General features: G+C 37.4%; 1 protein-coding gene across 1 annotated transcript in view; it reads right to left on the bottom strand.

Annotated features, from left to right (window-relative positions):
- NEB (nebulin) overlaps positions 1-23126 on the bottom strand; it is a 207492-nt gene that overhangs the window by 44910 nt on the left and 139456 nt on the right. Inside the window, exons 120-138 of the mRNA XM_063318368.1 lie at positions 22788-22892; positions 21556-21663; positions 20368-20475; positions 19449-19556; positions 18712-18816; positions 18515-18619; positions 17927-18025; positions 17436-17546; positions 16419-16523; positions 12205-12309; positions 11906-12010; positions 11217-11321; positions 10437-10541; positions 8628-8732; positions 7548-7652; positions 5577-5681; positions 2422-2526; positions 1080-1187; positions 749-853 (exon numbers count right to left, since the gene is read on the bottom strand). Of these exons, the coding sequence (XP_063174438.1) occupies positions 749-853; positions 1080-1187; positions 2422-2526; positions 5577-5681; positions 7548-7652; positions 8628-8732; positions 10437-10541; positions 11217-11321; positions 11906-12010; positions 12205-12309; positions 16419-16523; positions 17436-17546; positions 17927-18025; positions 18515-18619; positions 18712-18816; positions 19449-19556; positions 20368-20475; positions 21556-21663; positions 22788-22892 (2007 nt within the window). The remainder of the gene's footprint in view (positions 1-748; positions 854-1079; positions 1188-2421; positions 2527-5576; positions 5682-7547; positions 7653-8627; positions 8733-10436; positions 10542-11216; positions 11322-11905; positions 12011-12204; positions 12310-16418; positions 16524-17435; positions 17547-17926; positions 18026-18514; positions 18620-18711; positions 18817-19448; positions 19557-20367; positions 20476-21555; positions 21664-22787; positions 22893-23126) is intronic.

Raw genomic sequence — 23126 nt, 5'->3', positions numbered from 1 at the left:
TGAGAAGCCATGTGCAGTGGATTGCCAGGGACTCAGGATAATTTGTTGGCTGTTAAAGATCTCAAAAAACTTACAACATTTGACAAGCAGCCTGCATTTGCAATTATTCAGATGATGTGCAAGGCTGCAGAGAAACAGGGAGAGACCTAGGCAAAATACAAAATGCCTGTTTCAATTTCAAAGTACCTCCTCTGTCAATTTTTCACCTCCCTTTCTCCTCTTGGCAAGGACTCTCTCAATTCCCACGTAGCTACAAAAGTCAAACCATTTTTATGACGTTACAAAATTGCATGGCAAAAGATAAAACCGGTTCAGATTTCACCCAGGAACAGAAACACACAGCCTGTCCAGGTGCTCAGTTTTATCTCTGGAAGGACATAAAAGCTAGTTGCCAGGACTACCATTTGTTAAATGACGGGTGTCTTCATTCCCTGCTCACACCTCCTGGGTTGCACAGGGCTCTCCAAGGAAGCCAGCCGTGGGAATCTGTACTGCTGCCCTTTCTCTCTGAAGCGCTTTGCTCAACAAGATGGGGTGAGCAGATCCCCATCTTCATACTTCTGAAGTTAGCATGAGGTACCCTAGTACCTTCACTCTGGATAGGAGCTTTATAAAAATGTGGCAGGTGGGTCCTTCGAGGGTTCAGAAGAGTGCAAACTGGGAACCCTGCTTTGCAGCTTCCTTTGGAAGACTTGAGTCACCAAAGACAACATTTACACGGCTATGATAACAATAAAAATGAACTCACGTTGCTGTTCACTTTGTAAGCCTGCTTGGCAGCCTTAATGTGAACTGAGTCTGGTACCACGTTGCAATGAGATTTGTTCTGTTGATAGAGTTCTTTGTACTTCAGCTGTTGGAAGAGCAGAAGATGATGCTTTACCTCCATACGGAAAGACAGAGCAGAAACCACCCCGAAAGCTGTATTCATATATTTCTGCTGGGCTGGATTACAGACAAACATTTAAGGCTGGCTGTATACTTACAACAACATAATCTAAATGTAAAAAACAGCAATGAATAGTCTTACACATACAGGGCATTTCACTGGAAGCATATAATTTTTAAAAATGACTTACTTCACTTATTCTGTCCATGACCTTCCGTACGTGGAGTATCATGGGAGTATCATGAATAGTGGTGTATCCCTTTGGTTTGGCCTTGTTGTATTCCAGTTTATAAAGAATCTAACATTAAAAAAATCAAGTCAGCATATTTAATCATTATATATATTTAAAAAACACTTCCATTAGAAAGCCACACCCAGAACGTTTAACCTATCTTCATTCCCTAGTTATCTCCTATTGGATGCCCATTGATGTGCTGAACATCAACATGACTGGGTTGGAAAATGCAACTGTCCAGCCCGGTCCAAAGCATGAAGAGAAACAAGGGGCATGTCCACCACCCTCATTTAGAACTGTCAGAACAGAACATCCAGATGTTGCGTCTATAATCATACCAGTGTTACAATTGGCATGTTTGATCTCCTCCATTTGAGTCATCAGTCAATGAAACAATCATCTGCATGCATGTCAACGTATGTATGTCAAAATGAAGAAAGTGGGTGATGGCACGCTCACCCAACAGCCTATACTGTATCTTGGCTATCAGACATGAATGATTCCAGCTGATGGCACTATCTTATTTATCCCACTTAAAGTCTTCTTGAGGGCATCTGTATGGGAAATTGCCTATATTTTCAGCTCATGAATATAGAAGAACAACAAAAGGATGACATTTTATTTAGCCTTTGGCAGCAAATTTTGTATCATTCAGATGTGGGTTTGTTACCTGTGACCAGTAAGTGAAAATTGTATACTTGACGATACAGTTTAACGTTTGGTGTGGTTGACCAGTGTGGTTGAGCTCAAATCCATTCATAAGTACGAAGCTTACTGACTGGTCACTATTTTTCAGTCCAAGAGGTTTGTTAGGGAAACAAAACTGGGGGGAAGCTAAGAACTCAAGGAACACCGAGCTTCTTGAAGAAAGAGTGAGACTTGTGACCCATATCTTCTCCAGAACACACCAAAACCAACATCATTGAGTTATCTGTAAACTTACCATTTAATCTGAGAATTTTCAGTCATCCAGTCACCACTGATTCATTTCCTATCCCTCCCATTACTTGCTAAGGGCATGGGAGGCAGCTCAGAGCTGGCAGGATGGATTTTTTGTTGTTGCTGAAATCTCCTATACATTCAGTACTAAGAACCCTGCCTATCCTCTAACACTGCCACACAAAAATGAAGCTAGAAAGACACTTAGGATTTTGCTCTATTTGTACGTACATGGGAGTAAGTCCCATTGAACTTTTGGATAGCCAGGTACAGAATTGCACTGTGAATGCCATTTATTAAAACGGTATCTACAAAAAATAGTTGCTTAACACCACTTGTCTCAAATCTCAGCACTTACATCACTGATTAGCTTGTTGACCTTGGTAGTCCTCAGCTGTTCTGGAGTATCCACAATAGTTGTATATTTGTCCTTCTGCTTTTCATACAGCCTTTTGTACTTGTACTGTTGAAAGAAAAACAAGTAACAGTGATATGGAATGGCAGTAACAAAAACACCAATACACCTTTTCAGAAGAGAGCTAGAATTAGCCTGCCCGCTATCAACAGCTGCACAGAAGTCAACTGAAACTGTCTATGTGGGGAGCCAAGCCCACACAACGGAAATGTCAGTTAGGTTGCTTTTGGTTATGCTGAGTTCAAAGTAAGCCAATGAGATGCAGGAGTAAAATAAACTGCAGAGAATACATTCAAGCCACCACTCAGCCATGTAACTTTGGAGTGGCTGCTGTGAATCATCACCTCTAACCCTCCCACCAGCTTGATATGGGAATGGATATGAGATAATCCCATATATCCTTCCCGGGACAGGATGCGAACATGATAAATAGAAGGAGTAAATTAGCAGGATTTGACCCAAGCAGATAAAAACATTGGCTGTGCTTGAAATCAAAGGATTTCTTAAGATGAATAAGCAGAGTAGGTAAGTAGCATTATTTAGAATGTAAATAACCTATTTTACAATGTGTTAAATATTTATTTATCCATGTTATAGTGTACAAGAGTAGAATGAATTCAGGATCACTGAACCCAAAAAGCCAGCAAAAATGAGGGGTGATTGGCCCATCTTACAACTGCATATTAAGTAAAAAATGCTGGTATTGAACTTCCTGAATTAATTTTTATTTTTGATTATTATATTAATATGTCATAAAACTGTTTAGACTAATTGCAAATCCAAACAATATTTCGTAATTATGGCAGAAGGGAAAATACTGAGACTATTAATTGTAGTGATATTTTAAAAATATATAAAATATATTACTTATTTGGAACAGTAGATACAGATTTTATGATAGATCTTTATAAATTATTCTATTCAGGTGAAAATCTTGAGGGACCTTCTATTCAGTTTTACAAAGAATCTCAGCATCTTAAAAGTGGTGTAAAGACAAGATAGAAATTGTAACCATTTTTGCTTGTTTCTCATGCATTACAATAAATAGAAAGACAACAAAGGGCATGCACAAAGACAAGAATAAATGCATGCACAATGAATGGCACATATACAAAATAATGACAGTATACACTAAGAGAGAGCTAGCTTTTCAATGCCGTAAATAAGTCATTTTTGTAGGCTAGATGCAGGAAGACTGAATTTAATTTTGCGATTAGTTAACATTCCAAATCTAAAACTATTTACGTGTAAATAAACCCTATTAATTTTAGGGCAAATAAATACAGTTACTTAAGTAATTAAGTAATACAGTCTGGCATCATAATAATGACTACTTTTATGCAGAAATAAGTCAATAGATATTATTGTAGCCTATCATAAACAGGATTTAGATACAATAGACATTCTGTTCCCAAATATCAATAGGTATATGATGTTTTACTTCCAAACTTGATTTGTTTGTGAATCCAAGCTTTGGAGTTTAAATGTGAGCAGACAGACCTAGTACTGGGGTTGTATTCTACACATTATAGAATAGATTTTGGATGACTGATATCTCACTTTGGAATTGGGCCTATGGAAAGCTGGGAGATTGAATTATTAAATCCTAAACAATGAATGTCATTCTTGGATTGTGAAGCACTTGGATGCAGCTGTTCCAATTTGTACTTGTTTGCAGAATGAAGGTAATGTTTTTATTAGAAGAGGTGAATAATGACTGTTAAGTGCACAAAGGAGAATCTGTGTTGGCCAGATGTTTCTTTCCCAACATTTAACAAAAACTGAGAAGGCTTTCCAAATAAAGAACCATAATTTTGGGTGCTAGTATTACAGATGGTACAATACAAGTTGTCCTGATGAAGGTAAAAGCCAGGAAAACAAGATGAAATTGCATCTCTTTGTATCTGCAGTAAATGAATTAATATATCTAATATAGCATATAATATAGCTATATATAATATAGCTACTTTCAGGGGGGGAAATGCTCATTAGCCAGATATCCATCATGATGATAGTCATGGAAGAGGAGACAGAAAGAAGCTTGGATATTTCATCCCACTCATCCCTCTATCTGCTGCAGACGGGTGCAGATTTGGCATGTGTGCAGAAAGGGAGACACATAGCAGTTTTCTCCCCATCCTAATAGTCTTGCTGGTTGTAGAAAATTTGCTCAAATCCATAGCAAGTAATGGCAACATTCAAAATCAAGCCCACTCCTTTCTAAAGGGTCTCCATTAATGTGTATCGGGCAAAGCTGCTCTTTCTTCAATCCATTTCTGCAGCGTGTGTTGTAAAGAGATTTAATATCTATGTGGGGCTATTATATATGGACATTTTTAATTATATCCTTCCTCATTCACTAACACCAGCACCATCAATCTACTACAACTGCTTCTACTGCTACCACCGCTACTATATCAACAACAACTATTATTACAATACATTACCTGGCTCCACTGATATGTGTTGTACAATGCTGTCAGCATATCTGGTCGCAGAATTTCATTACATCCACGCTGCAGGAACAACTTGGCACTAGACTTATATTTATTCTGTCCATGCAAACAGCAATGAAGCACAAAAAAGACTTGTGAAGACAACAAAAAGAGCTCCAGATCCCAGATAGTGAGATTTAGGCCTTTGGAATACTCATGTATTCTCAAAATCACACCAATGGACAGTATTCACCATAGGCAGCATGAATAATGTCTGAGTGAATTAGAAAAACTGGGCACCAAAGGAACATCATATTGCCATCATAACTCACAGTGCTTCCCTTTTAATAATAGGGACAGAGGAGTGACTCAGACCTTTTTTTTTTCAAATCTAAATTGAAAGGTAGTAGGGAAATCATCACTGTCCATCGGAGCATAGCTTATGAGAACACAGAGTATGGACAGGCTCACTCAAAAAGCTACTGAGCAATTTTGGGTGGCAAAGTACAGATAGTTTTCAGTACATGAAAGACACAACATTTTGAAAATCCTAGATCAAACCTATAACATTATGGACCAGAGACATTTCAGACATATAAGAATGGACATTCACAAATGACACCAGCCACATTCTGGATGCCCTGGCCAACAGGATCACAGTACCTGACTGCTTAATTCGCCTCCCCATTTGGCCAGCAAGGTTTTTGGGTCATCCACCACAAAGGAATACTTATCCTTCTTCTTCTCATACTCAGATTTGTACAATTTCTGCTCAAAGCAGCGTCAGAAAGTAATAAATGGAGAGGTATAAAGACATTTTAACACCAGTGTTTCAACTAAACAGAACTCTTTTAGTTACTCATTAAATTCATTCACCCATAAAAAAATAAAGAAGACCCCTATCTCCCCAGAAGATAGTTATACATATATTTAAAAGAAAACATAATCTTACAAACTTAACAGAACAGTCCTAGGCTGCTCTACTCAGAAAGAAGCCTGAATAATGGCTTACTTCCAGGTCCAGTAAGAATAGGATGTCAGTTTTAAAGATACAAAATTAAAACATCAGACTAGACAGCCTGTCTTTTAACTCTCAAAGTTAATCAAAATTCTAAGTTAAACTGCATTATGACAAATGCAGTTAATATATATGTGGGTTTCAAAAGATATAAATGCTTATAATGTAGGTCCAGATTGATAGTCTGGACTTAACCCATTATGGAGACATAGCAAAATACAGAATATATTCAGCCAAGAACAAAGTTTGCCATCCTACAACACCATTTAATTTCAGTAGCCAGAATGAGATTGACCTTGATGCTACATTGAGGCTAATACACTTACTTCACTGCTACAAATGTAAGAAAGTTACCTTGATTTATATATGAAGAAAAGTTCAGCAGAAAGAAAGTGGCCCTAAAACACAGATGTAGCTCAGGGGGTTGAGGGGAGAATACTCATTTTTCATATTAAACATGTATTATTATAGCAGCTTATATGATCATTTTCTACTCCTTATATGCTTAATATTTTTCCTGATTAATTCTTACATTATTTTATATCAGACATGGAGAACATCTAGTTTGTGGATGGATATCCACATCTTCATAGCTGACATTTTAGGGAGAACCTACTACTGCTCCCAAATTTCTTAACCCACCTCCTTCCTCCCACTTGTCCAATTCTCCTTATGCTGCATCTTAATATAAATTGGTTAACTTTCTATGATAAGATTTACTTATACTCTTATAAGATGAAATAGGGCACTATAGCAAAAGAAATCTCAAGCTTTATTACCAAATCTAGTCTGAGGACCAGGATTTGTTTAAAGAAAATTCATTTTGAGTTTTTCACACACTTTCTTAACCCTACCTCTATGCATACAATGCCTGCAATTCAAAAGAGACAAAAAAACCCTGTGAACACATTATTCCATTGAAGCTCTCTAGATATTGGCTTTATCCCTAAATGTTTTTAGAACTCTAGTCCCTTCCACAAGATGTTTAGTCAACTTCTAACCCAGTCATCTCTTTATTGGTGGTTCTAAGCAGCACATAATTACCCTAACTGGACCAAAAATCACCAATTTGGGAATACAAAGTCCCTACATACTTTTTCCAGGATCTCATTAGCCTTTGTATCAGAAAAGTACTGAGAAGGCTTCGTGGTAATTCCCTTTGTCCAGGCAACTGGCTGTAGGTGTGGTTTGGGCACCACTGCCAATCAGTGTTTAAGAGGTATATTCTGTGCTGCTAGATTTTGGGAGCAAGGTCTGTAATGAAGATGCTTGCCTGTTTAGCTGCTCTTTTTCTCCAACTCTGTTGGAGGACTAGGTAGGCAAAATATATTAATTCTCTGGGCTTAGGTGTTTTTGTGACATGAAAGGCTGGCTGGAGATTGGAGTTTAATTCTGGGCACGACCAGGTCTGCTTTGAGTTATATTTAACCTCCTGAGGGTTAGTTAACTTATTCAGTTATCTCCTTTTGGAAGTTTCTCAACCAACTAATCTCCCCCCATCTTTTCTGACTCAGTTAAGCATGTTGAGAGTACAAAGCAACTTATTATGCCAAGGAAGTTTTAATGGAATTGTTGTGGGCAATTCCTGTATTACAAGAGACTGTTAATCTACTTACCGCATTCATCAACTGAGTGGCATATTTAAAATGCCTATTAATTGGAGTGTCAGCAACATACTTGAACTTGGATTTTATCTTTTCAAATGTTTCCTTGTACTTATACTATTGAAAACAAATACACAACAGTTATAAGGATATGATCAAAAGAATCAGAAGTCAATATTAAACACTGATCAAATATAAAGATATGAAACACTGCAGTTCTTTCACAGTTACTAATGGAAGTTTGCTGCCAGTAAATGATTCACTGAATGTCTCCAGCATGGGAGACCTGCTATTTATTTATTTATTTTTCAAATTTCTATCACGGCCCATCTCTCCCAAAAAGGGGACTCTGTTAGTCTGCTGCACCCAGGAAAAAAAAAAAACAGAATTGGGTGGCACATTTTTATTTACTTATTTATTATAGATCCCCTGATTCCATCACAACTCTGGATGGCTTACAGAAAACTTTTATTTATTCATTAAATTGATACTCTATCCTTCCTCCAAGAATTTAAGCTATTGTACTTTAATACCTTAAATTAAAGGCAATTGGAGGCAATTTTCTCCCACAACAAAAATCTTGTGAGATAAGTTGGACTGAGAAATTGTGACTAGCCCAAAGTCACCCACTGAACTTCTGTGGTTGAGGATGGACTTGAACATGGGTCTCCCCAGTCACAGTCCAACACTTTAACCCAGTGTTTCCCAACCCTGGCAGCTTGAAGATGTGTGGACTTCAAGCTGCCAAGGTTGAGAAACACAGCTTTAACCACTACACTATGTTAAACGCAACACATTTATTATGATACAAATCTTGATTTATTTGTCCAACTGACTCAATTGGCATGACTGGCAAAACCTGAATATGACACAGTGTTTTAGAAACTGGTTAACAGTTCATGTTGATAAAGAATCCATAATGCAAACCTGTGCAGGTTTACTTAGAAAGAAATTTAATAAACTGGTTTCTAAACACCGTATCAAAGCTCTTTCTTTTTGTGTATGCAGAATCCTGACAGTATAAAACTAAATCAGATCTTCACAAAGAAACACCCTCTCTCAGCTCTGAACAGGAACAAATAATGCACGTACTGGACTGTACAGAGCCTTATTCTTTTCTGCGAGGACAAGGTCAGGAGTATCCCACACGTCACAGCCAACACCTCTGAGCCATGCTAAATCTTCCTTATATTTAACCTGCAAAAGCAAAGTAATAAGAGCAAGGTCAACTACACAAAATAATGTCAGAAGTTACAAGAAGTGTTGCTTCAGATACACCATAAGCCCTCAGTTTAACAAACCAGTCTCTGTTTAGCAGGCTTCAGATACAACAGGTGCATTTTTCATTTGGACACTACCTACATTTAACATTCAAGATCTGTTGTTTCTAAAGAAGCCCAGGTATCATTTGAGTCAATTTACATTATTTCTGTAATTATGTAAATTGAAGCAAATGACAAATTCAGATTTAATGGACATTTGGGTTTAGCATACTCCCTCCAAGTGATCTTAAATCACATTAAATCACAAGAAAAGCACAAAGACTTATTTGTTTTTTAAGACTATGATTCTAAGAATACTTTTTGAAGCTAAAGCCCATCACTGTCTATAAAATTAAATATAATTCCATCTTTGGTTTGAGTTATTAAATGGGTACCTCCAGTCCACAAACTTATGAAGCTCAGTTGGATTTAATACTGCTTTAATGGCTGTAGTAAAACAAGAAGAAACTGCTAATATGTGCTGTTTCTCATTAATTAGTTCAGAATATGGGCATTCCTGAGATAGCAACTACAATAGAATACTGTAGTGAGCATCTGAGATGCTAATTCATTTCTGCTGCGGTTACTTTCACGTTTCTCCTCCTGCAATATCCCCAAAAGAGCTACCCTGAATGTAATAGGAAGCTGCAGATGGGGGAAAAAATGTTCAGCAGAAATTAGGGTTCCTCTCTGTCCACGTAGAACAGTTGTCTGATTCATCAAAGCACCTCTAGATCCCATACCCATCTTTATAAGTTTATTTATTTCAATTTAGAGGCCACCCAATTCCAGGGTCTAGAAGACCAACTGAATAACAGTAGCACATCCTACAGGGCTCGACCATTAGTCTACCCCAAACTCTTGGAAAATAGCCAAGTTTTCAATGAGTTTCTGACTGTCATCAGGGTGGGAGCCATACAGATCTCTGAGGGCATGCTGTTCCAGAGGACAGATGCTACAATAGAGAAGGCACAATTCCTGGGTCCCAATTGTCAGGCCCCGCCCAAGAACAACAACAAGTTAGTGCATTCAGACTCCAGTTCTTTATTTGCTCTTACGGTATAGACAGAATCTTGTCAGACTGAAGCTACTCTAACTAACCTAAGGGGAATAACCTGGGAGACTTGAGGGGGGCTATTCTGAACCTCTTTGTTCTTCCACCATTGCTCTCTGGACTGTGAGTTTGCTTATCTCCTCCTTGCCCTTGGAATGAGCTCTCTCCTTCCTGAGAACCAGTGGCAGTGTCAAAATCCACCACATAATAGATGACGCTGTTTTATTGAAGGGACCTGAAACACACCTACTCTGCCTCATTTCACTGGCCAGACAGAAACAATCAGGGATGGGAAGCCCCTCAAACAGTCAGGCCCCGTGCCATGAAGGGCTTTATTGTCAGCCCTCCAAGGCAGACCAAACTTGGAAACCAAAGACATGCAAGCTAATACTACTTTTATTATAAGGTTATCATAACAGAATCTTGCAAGCCTGAATGCGCTTCCCCCCTCTTTCCCTTTATCTTTGTGAGAAATAGGGATGGTCATGTCTGAGATGCTTTTTCAAATTATATTTCTGCCCTGGAGTCAGATTTATTTTATCTCTATGTGCAAGATGCAAGTAGTCAACCTAAATTAGTACTCACACTACTAACTGCATCAGTGACTGCACGATGGTGGTAGTGTTCTGGCCGGTCTGGGATAGATCTCCAAAATCCTAATTCACTCATGTACTTTTCTTTATATTTCACCTAGAAAAAAGAATTTGCAAGCAATAAATAAATAATATTAAATTAATGAAAAACACAATGAACTATCAGAATTTATATATGTTTCCTCACAAGAAAGCCCCACTAAATGCAGTGGAACCTGCTCCCTAATAAATGGATTTCAAATTGCAACTGGTATGTCATTTTTAGGAGAACGTATTGACATAACTGAGCTGCCTTATGTAGGCAACATGGACTAAGAAAATATGCACTGAATGGAGGTGCCAGAATGTGGCACAACTCACTTCTGCTGCTTGAAATTCCTTTCTGCCAGCAAAACAGAAATAGAAGGGGAGGGGAGGGGGGCAAATGAAGCATTGCATAGTACCAAATCCACACCCAACCAGACTGGGGGGATGTCTGCAATGCCATCACAAAATTAAGGCAAGGGTAGACAGTGCTGAGTAACTTCCAATACTCTAAATCTAATGGAAGCTCCCAAACCCCCAGTTCTGAGCTAGGGGAGCTTTTGATGCACTGATGTAGCTCCCCTAATGACGACTGAATTTGCCCGTGGCTGGGTAGGTGGGTGGAATGTGGGACAATTGGACCCCTTTAAAGATAAGGCCCTGTAAAACAGATGTTCTTGGATTAAATGCACATTGAGAATGTTTTATTGTCAGGAAGAATTGCATATTTAGGAAGCCATATACGTACTTTGCTGACATCATCAGTGACCTTGCGGTGATAGACAATATCTAAGGCATCCTTCACTGTATGGTATTTACCCTTTGCTCGCTCAAACGTTTCTTTGTAGCGTAGCTGTTAAAAAAAACAGAAAGATCTATGTTTCAAATATATTTTTATATCATTAATAAAATACTCTTAGTCCAGAATTATGTCTTCAGATGCTGGATGAACCAGATGTTCTCTTCATTCATTTTGTTCAGCTGTTGCAAAGACAAGAATAGGCACAAATCCTAACATAAGCATAATATTGTCCAGTTTTGACAGTTTAACTTTCAGTTTATTTAATGTAGTTCTCTCTACAAATTTAAATGTTCCTTCCTTTCCAGTTCAAATAATACTTTCATTCTTTTTTAGTTTAATATGAATGGATAGATACATAAATATCCCATTATAAACCAAATGTACATTCAAAGTAATCCTAGTTTCCTGCAAACATTTCACAGCCATTGCTGTTCATGTAAATATTGCTTCATCTGTCTGAATATTTTTTGTATAATTTAATATTTGATCATGAAGAGCCGCATAATAAGAATTCTGGTCATCTTCCAGCATTTCTATATAATATTATCTCCAATTATCCTCCTATAACATTGTCTATAGTATGAAAACATATCATGAATTATCTAAAACAAATCCCTTTTTTGTCATACACTTACATCACTGGCATTCAGGTAAGCCTTCTTAGCTCTGATGAGGATTGGTGTATCTGCAACTGTCACATATTTATCCTTCAGTTTATCATACAGTGCTCTGTACTTTTTCTAAAGTAATGGAAGGGGGAGGGGGAAGAAAGAAGTATGAGTAATACTGAGACTTGTGCTGTACTTAGGCTAAAGTATAAAGGGGAAAGAGGACCTTGAGTATCACAGATGAGCATGGCCTGAAGGCCTGCTCTTTACAAGAGCAAGGGGATCATCTGTCTCACCAAGTCACCCTGGTTGGTTGCAGCCTTTACCTCACTGGCAAAGTCCTTCACATGCTTAGCAAGTTTTAAGGCAGGGGTCTGGTCTCCAGCATGGTGATGTGGTCTTTCCTTGGTGGCAAGTTCAACATACAAGTACTATAGAAAAATAAAAAGTTGTCACAGGTCAGATATGCTTCAAGTATATCTACTGTAAAAACCTTGACTCCTTCTTCCAGTGAATTTTGCATATTTGTACCATTAGTCTTTCTACTCTAAGTGGCAGTTCATGCTTACATACAGGTACTTTTTAACCAGGGACTTCAGAGATCAAGGCTAGTGCTTTTTGCAGTAAGAAATGTGCTCAACAGCCAAGCAAAAACAACCTCCCGCACAATGGTTGGAATATTTCTTGCATTAAATATTTATGTCTGTATATATGCATGCATATCATTAATTAATTAATTAAATAATTAAATAATTAAATGTATAAGGCTACCCAACTCTATAACTCCTCCAGGCAGCGTACAATAAAAACAATAAGAAAATATGAATAGAGGACTTCTGGTGGGGACATGGTGGACTGAACAGCTGTGCCCACGGGTTCAGCAGGCAGAGCTGACAATGTGGCAGTTTTTTTGGTTTCAGGCAGGTTTTCCTTTTTTCTTCAGAAAAAAGGAAAACACCTGGAATTACCCCATTTGTCCTCTGGATGGCTGCTTGCAGCCAGAAGATCGCAAACAGCATTTGCATTTCACTGGTAAGAGCTAGCTGGGAGGCGAGGATGTCACCATTTTTCAAGCTGCACTGTAGCCTTAAAGGGACACTAAGACCAACCATCCCATTTCTAAATCACCCAATTTATATATATATATATTTAAGTATCTGTACCCTAAAAAAGGCTTTCTACAGCAAGGAGAAGCTGGTTCTCTTGGTGCTTATCATTATTTTGGATTTTTTTTAAATTCTTTTTAAGTTTTGGACTTCGTTTTCTCTCCAAATATTAAGGAGGATCGAGAGTAAATAATTGTCTCCCTGTTATTATTTTTGCACTAAATTTGAAGATATTAGCATTTTCTTACATGCTGAATCAGCTGATTTGAACCTTCAGCTTTCTGTTTCTACTTTCTCTGGGGAACTGTCTGCATATCTCACTTGTGTAAACACATTCTGGAACTTTTTCATATCTTTGACGTTCACTGGTTAAGCTCCTAGGGGGCACCATAATCTACTGCTTGAGACATGGAGGATCTTAAACAAACTTTCTCTGACTTCCACCAAGATTTTAAACAGATCCTTTCTGACTCCTACCAAGTTTTTATGCAAGACATTCAGACAATATGAGGTCCAAAATGTGTCATCTGGTTGGGGATGTCATGGATGAAATTCAGGAATTCAACAGTGATAGAAAAATTTCTTCTAAGAGTGAGATCAGGATTTCTATTGAGATGCTAGATGAAGATCGGATAGTGGAGTTGGAGAAATTTAAGGGAGAGAGTGATTTGCAAGCCACAAGTGAAATTGATCTTCTGGAGAATGCTATGGAAAAGAAGAGGTTATTATGTATGGGAGGCTTTCTGACGAGAAGTTGGAGTTTTTGAGGGGGCAGTTGGGCTGTTTGAGCTTTTTAAGAAAAAAACTCTGTGCGCATTGTGGGGATATGTAAATGCTCCAGTTTATTTTGAAGTGGGATAAGGGTTAAAGAATATTTATATGGATTGCTTTTAAGGTTTGACTGATTTCATTTATCTTTAATGATTTGGATTAAGATTAATAAGGAATAAAAATGTCTACTTGGAGGGTTTTGGGTTTATTAGATCATTAAAATTGTTGTATTATTAAATATAATGTCAGACAATTTATGTGCTTTTTAGTTTGATTTCTATTATAATAGACAGAAATGTATAGAATAGTAGTAGGAAGGGAATAATTAAACAGATGTTATTTTTTGGGAGGGGGAAGTTGTTTAGGAGGTTTATATGAATTTTGCTTTTTTTTTCTTTTAATATAAGGGGAGGGATTAACTGTATTTAGTGATTTTTATAATGTGCCAGTGTGGAATGATTTATAGAAATAATGTGGTTTTGGTTAATATAGAGTAAGGGATTGATTATGGAAAAATTTTGTATATTCTTGCTGTTAAAAATGGGAAGTCACACTTCTCTATAACTTTGAAAATGTTTTCTCTTGTGTTTTCACACCTTTCAAAAGGAGATAAGAACACATGTGCATGCATGAGAATATTTTGCTTTAGCATTCAGATCTCCAGATCTGAATACAGTTAATGGGTTTTCCCATTGACAATTTTCCCATTTTTCGTTTTTTCTCTTTTTTCCTCTTTTTTTTTTGTGTAGCTTTTATCTTTGCTTGAAACTTAATAAAATACTTATTAAAAAAAGAAAAAATATGAATAGAAACCCCAAACACCCCAAAGAAAAAGCACGTGTATATGTATACACCCACATATACGAATACAGAAGAAATTGTAGTACGCTAAATCAGACCATATAGCCTCGTGTGGCGCAGAGTGGTAGTCGGCAGTATTGCAACCAAAACTCTCCCCACAACCCGAGTTTGATCCCAGCGGAAGCTGGATTCTCGGGTAGCCAGCTCAGGTCAACTCAGCGTTCCATCTTCCAAAGTCAGTAAAATGAGTACCCAGCTTGCTGGGGAAGGTGACGACTGGGGAAGGCAATGGCAAACCACTCTGCTATAGTCTGCCAAGAAAACATCAAAAAAGCGGCATCCCTCCAAAGGGTCAGACATGACTCGGTGCTTGCACAGGGGACCTTTCACCTTTCACACAAATCAGACCATAAGATCATTGGATAATCCAGTTTGGGCACTGCCTGGTAGAGTTCTCTATGTTCCCTCATACAAGCTTCTAACAAGAAATACTAGGTATTGCCAAATATGTGGTATAAATGACCAATGTCCCTTCTTCCAACATAGTCATAGTGTAGTAGTAACAAAAGCCAAAATGCCAAACAACCTGCACCCATATCAGCTCAGCTCTGGCTACCAAAATTTATATAAATTATAAATTATTTATTTATAACCGAGCTGAGAGAGCACTATGGACTCCACAGTTCAACCCCGAGCTACGGATATTCTCTTTGATTGGTACCAAAATTTAGCACAGTCTTTAGCTTTAAGATTTCTTCAAAAGGTTATCAAATGACATGAAAGGCAAATGCCTTCTAGTTGGATGTGTGTTGCCTTAAGCTGGTAATGCATTAATGAATATTTTATTAAAACAGTACAGATATATTGCAATTATATTAATATAATAGACATATTATTAATACAGCACAGTTCAGAAATGTGAGGGGGGGGAGGAGGAGGAAGAGGAGGAGGTGGAGGAGGAGTTGATCATACATTGGGCACAAGCTTTCGCAAGAGAAAGAATCTTGCCCTGTAACAATAGAAGACAGATCAGAGCTGGGCTGGAATTAAGACAGAGAGAATTCTTGGAGGTGGAAAGGACCTGAAGATTCCATTAAACTGACTCGACAATTACAAGCACAGGAAATCATGTGTTACTGTAATTTGCACAATTACAAAGCACATAACAATGGCAGGAGAAGAGCTCTTAATATATCCTTTCGGATGGGCTGAGCAGGTCACAGTTACTTGGCAGAAATTCCACCAGCACAGATTTACAAAAGAAAAGTTGCCTGCAGCTTCCTGGCCAGTGGAGTTAAAATGTCCTATTACTTGGAAAAACACCCAGTGCCAAGGTTATGTGTGCCTGACATAAATTACATTGGAGGTTTATGAGAATACTGCTTCCTTTTATTGTCGTGATTAAGTTGGTTGGAAAAAAATTCTTAAATCTATGCTATTAATATGAAGAGAGTTTATAGTTTCCTAATATGTTCTTATGGTTTTAATTTTTTCTTTTTTAATTTTTCTTTCCTTTTAAATAATTTCAAATAGTGGTGATATCAATATTAATATTATGTATAGTTTTATGGAGATTTCTAGGTATTTCTTAAGTTGACATAATGAACAGTTCCATAATTAATCTCAAAATTTATGATAATTGCACACTTTTTATTTACTGTATTTTGTTCTTTATCCATTATGTCTCTTTCTATCTTTTTTCTTTTATGCAGCTATTTATCCTGTTCCTTTAAATATTTTAATACATAAACTATGAAAAAATATGAAGGCAGTCTGCACAGTGTTTGTCAACCTAACATACTTGACAATAATTTAAAAATGTTACACAACACTTCCATACTTGCAGCTGAACAAGCACATACCTGGCTCTGCAGTTTTTGCCCTCTTTTTGCCCTTTTGAAATCTGGTGTATCAAGGATTGATGTGTACTTAGTCTTCTGCTCTTTACCCACAGCTCTGTATACAATCTGGAAAGGATAACATGAACACAACGTGAGAACAACCCCAAAAATATAATCAAGGTCTGTCCCATCATTCCGCAAAACGAAGTAGCTGCTTAAAGCAGTTAATTTGGGCTAAAAGGCAGAACATTTAACTCATAATTACTAAACATTTTAACTCCCAAAGCAAACGACCTAAGATTCCTTGACATTTGCAGGTGTGCATCTGTTATTACCAATCTTTGGTTATAATTTGGTCAAAACTGCATTGATTGATTGATTGATATGAGTAGATTGTAACTTCCCAATAATGTCAGTCAAAGGCTATTATGGAAAAGGAAGAGACGGGTGACGAGATGGTGGCTTGGTTGTCCGTACCATCTATTTGTCACCAAGCATGAGCTTGCTCTTCTAGAAGACCCTTGGTTATTCTTCCCCTGGGTGAGCCCATGGTTTTGTTTTCCCTGCAGCTTCCCAAATCATAGATCCCTTATACGACCAACTGCTAATCTAATGGGTTTTTTCTGCTCTTTTCTTGTTCCCCTGCTCTTCTATTCTCCCTGCTATGAAAAGCAATCAGCTCTGTTGGCACTCCTTCCCAACCTGAACTATACTCTGTATGAAATCTGCTATGCTGACAGCCAAACTACATACGGATCCCTTTGGTTACCTATATCCTATCTACCCAAAAAAGGTGTGGGGTTTTCTTCACTGTGCAAAGTTTCCAAGTGGCCCTACCACCCACCCTATCTCACATTTGTACAGGTGTCAATATAATCATGTCACTTGGCTTCATTTATTACTGGCTGTTGTCTGCCACCTTGAACGTCCAACCTTCTGCCAATTCCTTATACTGCAACTACTGTATGTTAGGAGGGGGCTTTTCTCTTGAATTTAAAGGGCTTTTCATTGTGGGAAAATTAACAACACTGAACTCACTTCACTAAGATGGGTCTTTAGCTCCTGGATTTTTCTGTACCCGGGAGTGTCCAGAACCACCGAGTATTTGTCTCGTATCTTCTTTGCAGCATCTGTGTACACATAATGAGACTGGAAAGAAAAGTAGTTTTATTTAAAACACTGGTTAATTAGCCCTACAAAGTTAAGTAATAAAGTAAAGACTAACAAAAAAAGCTAATATAGGAAGATTCCCAAACTTCAATGGAATGTCAGGTTGAGAATTGGTGTAATATGGATTCATGCTGTCTTATGTTTTAAATGTATTTACACTGTTTTTTGTGAGCCACTTATTGTGGATATTAAAGCGGCATATAAGCTTGATTAATTAACTGATCGATCTTATCTTGATCTTCCATGTCACTTTAAGTATATTAAACCCTGCCTTGTAGTATTTCTTATCAGTTTAACTATGGAGCAAAAAATAAATATATCTAGCATTCATGGTTATGGGGGTGGTGGGGAAGACATACCCAGAGCTTGCGTAAATGCTTTGCGCGGACCATATCAGGAGTATCATACAGGAAGCAGCCCAGACCTTTTAGCCACTGTAGATCACTTTTGTATTTAATCTGTCAAATAAAAACATGCATTGAATAGAGTTCTTCCATATTTCACATGAATCTGGACTGGTCTAGAATGTTGGGAAATCACACAGCCGTCTTATTGGTACATTAAAATACTAAGTAGTAGAATCCCAAAGGATTCTTCTAATGCGGGGATGGGGAAACTATAATTTTCTTCATGTTGTTTGATTCCATTCTGAGCAACCCCTGCCGGCATAGCCAAGATTGAGGGGTACTGTGGTCCAAAATCTTGAAGTCTACAGGTTTCCATAAGAGTACCCCAAAGGAGCTGCAGTTGATATAACTGACAAAGCCTGCTCCACATGTTCTGTTTACTGGCTGTAATGCATTTTGATAAAATCCTTTTAGGGAGCAAAGCCAATAATACCCCCCTCAAAAGTTTCTGATGTTACCACAGACCCTGATATTTGTTGCAACTCATCTATATGTACCCACAGCAACTTATTCTAAACTTTTAAAACAACTCTTGCTTACATCACTTGTAATTTCTCCAACATAACGGTTGTGTACAGTCTGTGGAGTAAATGGTAAAGAAATCAAGTGTCCTTGCATCTTGAAGAAATCAGTCTTGTAGATAAGCTAAAATAAAGAAAGAAGAAGAATTTTTTTTCCCTCCCAGCAAATCAAACACAACAAAAATTGTGTATGTAATATAAATAAAATATGCCTACATCACTGAAAGCTTCTTGGTTTATTTTTACTTGGCGAATTTGTGGTGTATCAGGTGTAGTATGAATCTTATCTTTATTTTTGTGATATGTCTCCCGATACAGTCTCTGTAACAAAAGGGAACGGATTAAGCAAAAATTTAAAACAAAGTCATCTTAATCTATTTTGCACACTGTTCTCTTAAAAACACTAAATCATTTGAATGGATAGAACTAATCCACTAATCTTTTAATTTCACCAGTTTGCCTTTTTTTGTATGAAATGAATGACTTCTGACTGGTCATGACCTCCCTGCAGCCAGTTTGTGAATGGACGCCCTCCCCATGATGTCCCTTCCCACCCCCAAAAGCTGCAAGACGTTGCCAACCATTCAGATGTACCTCAAACATTTACCATCTCAGTCAGTAGGTTAATGTTGATGGAAAAGAGCAAAGAAAAATTAATTAACCTTCCTACTACTTTGTAGCCATACAGTTTTATGCACAAATACAGTTCCCAATAGCCAATGTTTATCATTATGAGCATTTTAGGTTTATTGATTAAAATACACACTTCAAAACCAGTAACATTTCCAGTACACAAATTTATCTGCTCCTTAAAATGGGGTCATAAACATTGTGCAAAAGCACACTATTATTTTATGTTATGTAAGATTCCAGCAATGATCACAAATAGTTTTATAAAATCAAGTACTGTATCATAACAGTGCCAATTTTCATGAAATGTATTAATTAATTACCTCATTAAGGATTTTATTGACTTTCCTTGTGTGTACAAATGGAACAGCTTTGGGCCCAAAATTGTAACCAGTGCCCTTGATGTGTTCATAAATTTCTTTATATTTTATCTGAAAAACAAATTTATACATAGACATCAGATTCAGGTGTCTTTAATAAATGAAAGCAGTCATGATAGAACCCAAAAACCAAATGAATCATGTGTCATATATAATTCAACCCATTTTACATGTAAACATATAGTTAACTTTAAAAGACCCTGTATTGCAGTTAGGCAGCCAAGTTTTTCTATCTCAATACCTCCCTTATTCCACCTGAATATATTAATGAAATCTATAATTTTATTATTTTTGTTATTATTTGTTTCTATAAAAGATATCTGATTCAATTGAAAGAAGAAGTCAATAAAAGAAAGATACTTGGAATTACATTTTGGAAATAAATGTAATATGAAGCAGAAAGAAAATTGTATTAGAGATTTTTGAAATAATTATGATTTTTTCATGTCTTTTGCAGTAAGCTAAAGCTTTTCATCTTACCCTAAATATGACTTAGGATAAAGTCATACAAATTTTACAGTGATACAGAGGGTTTGATGTAGAAGTGCCCTCATATGAACAGAAAATCTCTTCCATAAATGGAAGGATTTTCCCAACATAATGCAAGACTTCTATATCTAAAAAAAACATCTAGAGTTATGTGTCTGTTAGTATTAGGATATCAGTTGCATATGGTTTTGCATGCTATCTCATGTGTTTTTACAAGCACTATTTTTATATTCTTAAGCATAAATGACATAAATACTGCATTATGGAAGTACTTTGGATGCTACTGTTAATGTGTCTTGTTTAATATTACTCCTAATTCTTTCTTTTTGTCTGTCTCTGTCTGGAATTAAAAATTAATAAAGCAATTACTTACATCACTGCCAATATATTGGGCATGTTTAGCAAGCTTGAAACCAGGGGTATCTGGTGGGAGTTTGTATCCAGCGGGAAGGGCATGCAAGCCAGCATTCCGGTAGAGTGGCTGCCGAAAATAGATAAATAAATAAAAATAAATTGAGATTTATGATAATATATTAAAACCCTTAAGGCAAGTGTTGGGGATCTTCAAGCTTGTAGAATCAACTTTGGATATACTCTAGCACTGTACAAGCAGAAGTCTACTCACACATCTGACCAGTCATCCCAGGCTCTGCCCACACTCGTTTTTTTCACTACTTCTTCACAGCCCTTGAGTTTGGTAAATTGAAAATAAACATTAAGAAATGCAACCCTAGCCACTTTGAAACTGCAATACTCAATGGTAATAATACTTCAACAAGGGAGGTGGCGATTTCTTCATAGGATATGTTCAAGCAGAGGCAAGACAATCTGTTAGGGATACAATTGAATTTAAATTTTTCCACTAAGGAAGGGTGGGATTAGATGGCCTAAATGGCCCCCTTCCAACTCTATGATTCTACAGTCTGCTAAGTAAGTTTAGGGTTATGGTCAGAAAAGGCAAGTGTGCTAAACTCTGCCCCTTGCTGGCCTTGGCTGGTCTCCAAAAACCTAAGGATTAGGGATAAATCTGGTTAGGACTAGGAAGGGAGACCCCCCAGAAAATCCCAGGTCTGTAGGTTAGAATAGGAACAGCATTCTGGGAAAAGGAAGTAGCAAACCCCTTCTGCCAAGAAAACAACATGGACATTTCCATGAATTATCACCAGGAGTCAAGAGAGTGCACTTTCTATTCTAACAGCAATCTCAGTTCCTTAAAAAAGGTATCCAAAATCACACCGCTAATGAAGAGACATATCAGCATGCTTGGAAGTCCTTCAAAGTTTGCAGTAGTATAAAAAGTTTTGGGGGGAAAGAGAAGACCCCAAATGTCCTAAACAGCTGGGTGAATGTATGGCTCACTATAACTCTGCCTGTCTTGAAGATCTCCTGCTTGTTCTATTATATTTGATATTGTATTATTTGTATATTACCATTATTGTTGTTCTTGTGTCTGCTGCTGTTCTTTTGCAGCTTCATCACCCCAGTCCCACTGAACCCCTCCCTCCCTCCCTCTTTTAGTGTTTTTTTCATTCTCATCCAGAGGCAAAGTCCAAGCACTTACTTCACTCTGTATTTTGTAAGCCCGATTTGCCCGCTCCAGATCCACGGTCTTGTCTGTTGGCGTATATTTCCCTTTGATATTATGCACGTAATTATGGCGATAAACAGCCTAAGCAATTGACAGAAAATAATAAGCTATGTTGAATATTAGCAAAAATTTCTTCATCTTCTCAGCTTTTAAATGTTGGTCAGATATCAATCAGGTCTAAAGAGGGCAAAAGTAAAGTTTCAAAGGAAAATCCTAATGCTGGAGAGGGGATCTGGAAAAAGAATCCGAACCTTTATTTCTCAGAGGAAGTACCTGATTTGCAGTTCTAGATGCTGCAGAAATATAGTGAATTAGGGAGTAGTGTGACAAAAGGCTGGTGGGGAGGAAATACCTTTTGTGCTATATTTTTGTTAAAAAATTAAAACTGGAACTGCTACATGCAGTGATGGTGATTGCATAAGTGTTGATCACACAGCCTTACATTGCCTGGAAAGTCGACAGACATGGACTTTTCAAGCACTTGCTGAAGAATGAAGAAAAAAATCAGTCTTCTTGATTTATTTATAAAATTTCTACCCTGCCACAATCAATAAGGGTTTCAGCGGCTTACACAAAACTTAGTAGGACAAATTTAAACATCCATGGTAACATCTAAAACCACACCAGAGCTTCATAAATAACAACAGTAAAATCAGTAACCAACCTAAAACACAGAAGTAAAAACAAGGGCCCTTTCATCTTATGACACCAATAGCTATTCAGTCAGGGCCAAACGAACTGGAAGTAAAGTGCTCCAGCACATCTAATGTGTGACTTAAAAAAAAGACAAAAATATATAGTTTTTTTTACGGGGGATCAAAGCAAGAATGGGGAAAAAACTCCTTTTCTGCTGCAGCTTCTTTTCTGAAGCAACGACTTGCATTGGGAGGAATTCAATTCCCACTCAATCTCTGTAGCATTTGTGACCATGCTATATTTGGTTGATAAAATTGCAAGGAAATGAAACTAGATCATTCTGGAACCCAGTTTCTGGTTCTGAGACTGGACTGGGAAGCTGACCCATTTCTGAACTATTTGCAAATGCATGTTTGAACTGTTTCTTTAAAAACGCTGTTGACTGGCTGGTGGAAGTAGAACTAGTAAGCCATGCCAAGCACGGTAATGAGAGCACTAATGAAAATCCAAGCCATCTTCACTAAAGGAAAGGGGAAGAAGCCAATGTGAACAGAAATTTAGATACTCACTTCACTCAGATTCTTGCCACTGATGACATTTTGAACGTAGAGAGGTGTGTCTGTGACCACAGAATACTTGCTCTTCATTTTTTCTGCCTCAGCCTTGTATTTGAGCTATGAGAGGGAAAAAATACATAGCTATTGTGTTTCTTTTTTGTCACTATATTTTTCAAAAATAATATCTATTTAGCTGTTTTTGTGGAAGTAATACTCTTAAAATACTTCAGATTTTATCTGGCTTGGAGCCTCTTTTCCACGAAGAAGAAAGGGTGAGGTGGAAAAATGCAGGCAACAGCAGGTTTTGCAAGACTAAGATCACGCTTAGATAGGATGGCTTCTGCCTCATGT

The sequence above is a fragment of the Candoia aspera genome, chromosome 1 (assembly GCF_035149785.1).
Source record: "Candoia aspera isolate rCanAsp1 chromosome 1, rCanAsp1.hap2, whole genome shotgun sequence".
NCBI lineage: Eukaryota > Metazoa > Chordata > Lepidosauria > Squamata > Boidae > Candoia > Candoia aspera.
This window is presented reverse-complemented; position numbering and strand designations above follow the sequence as displayed.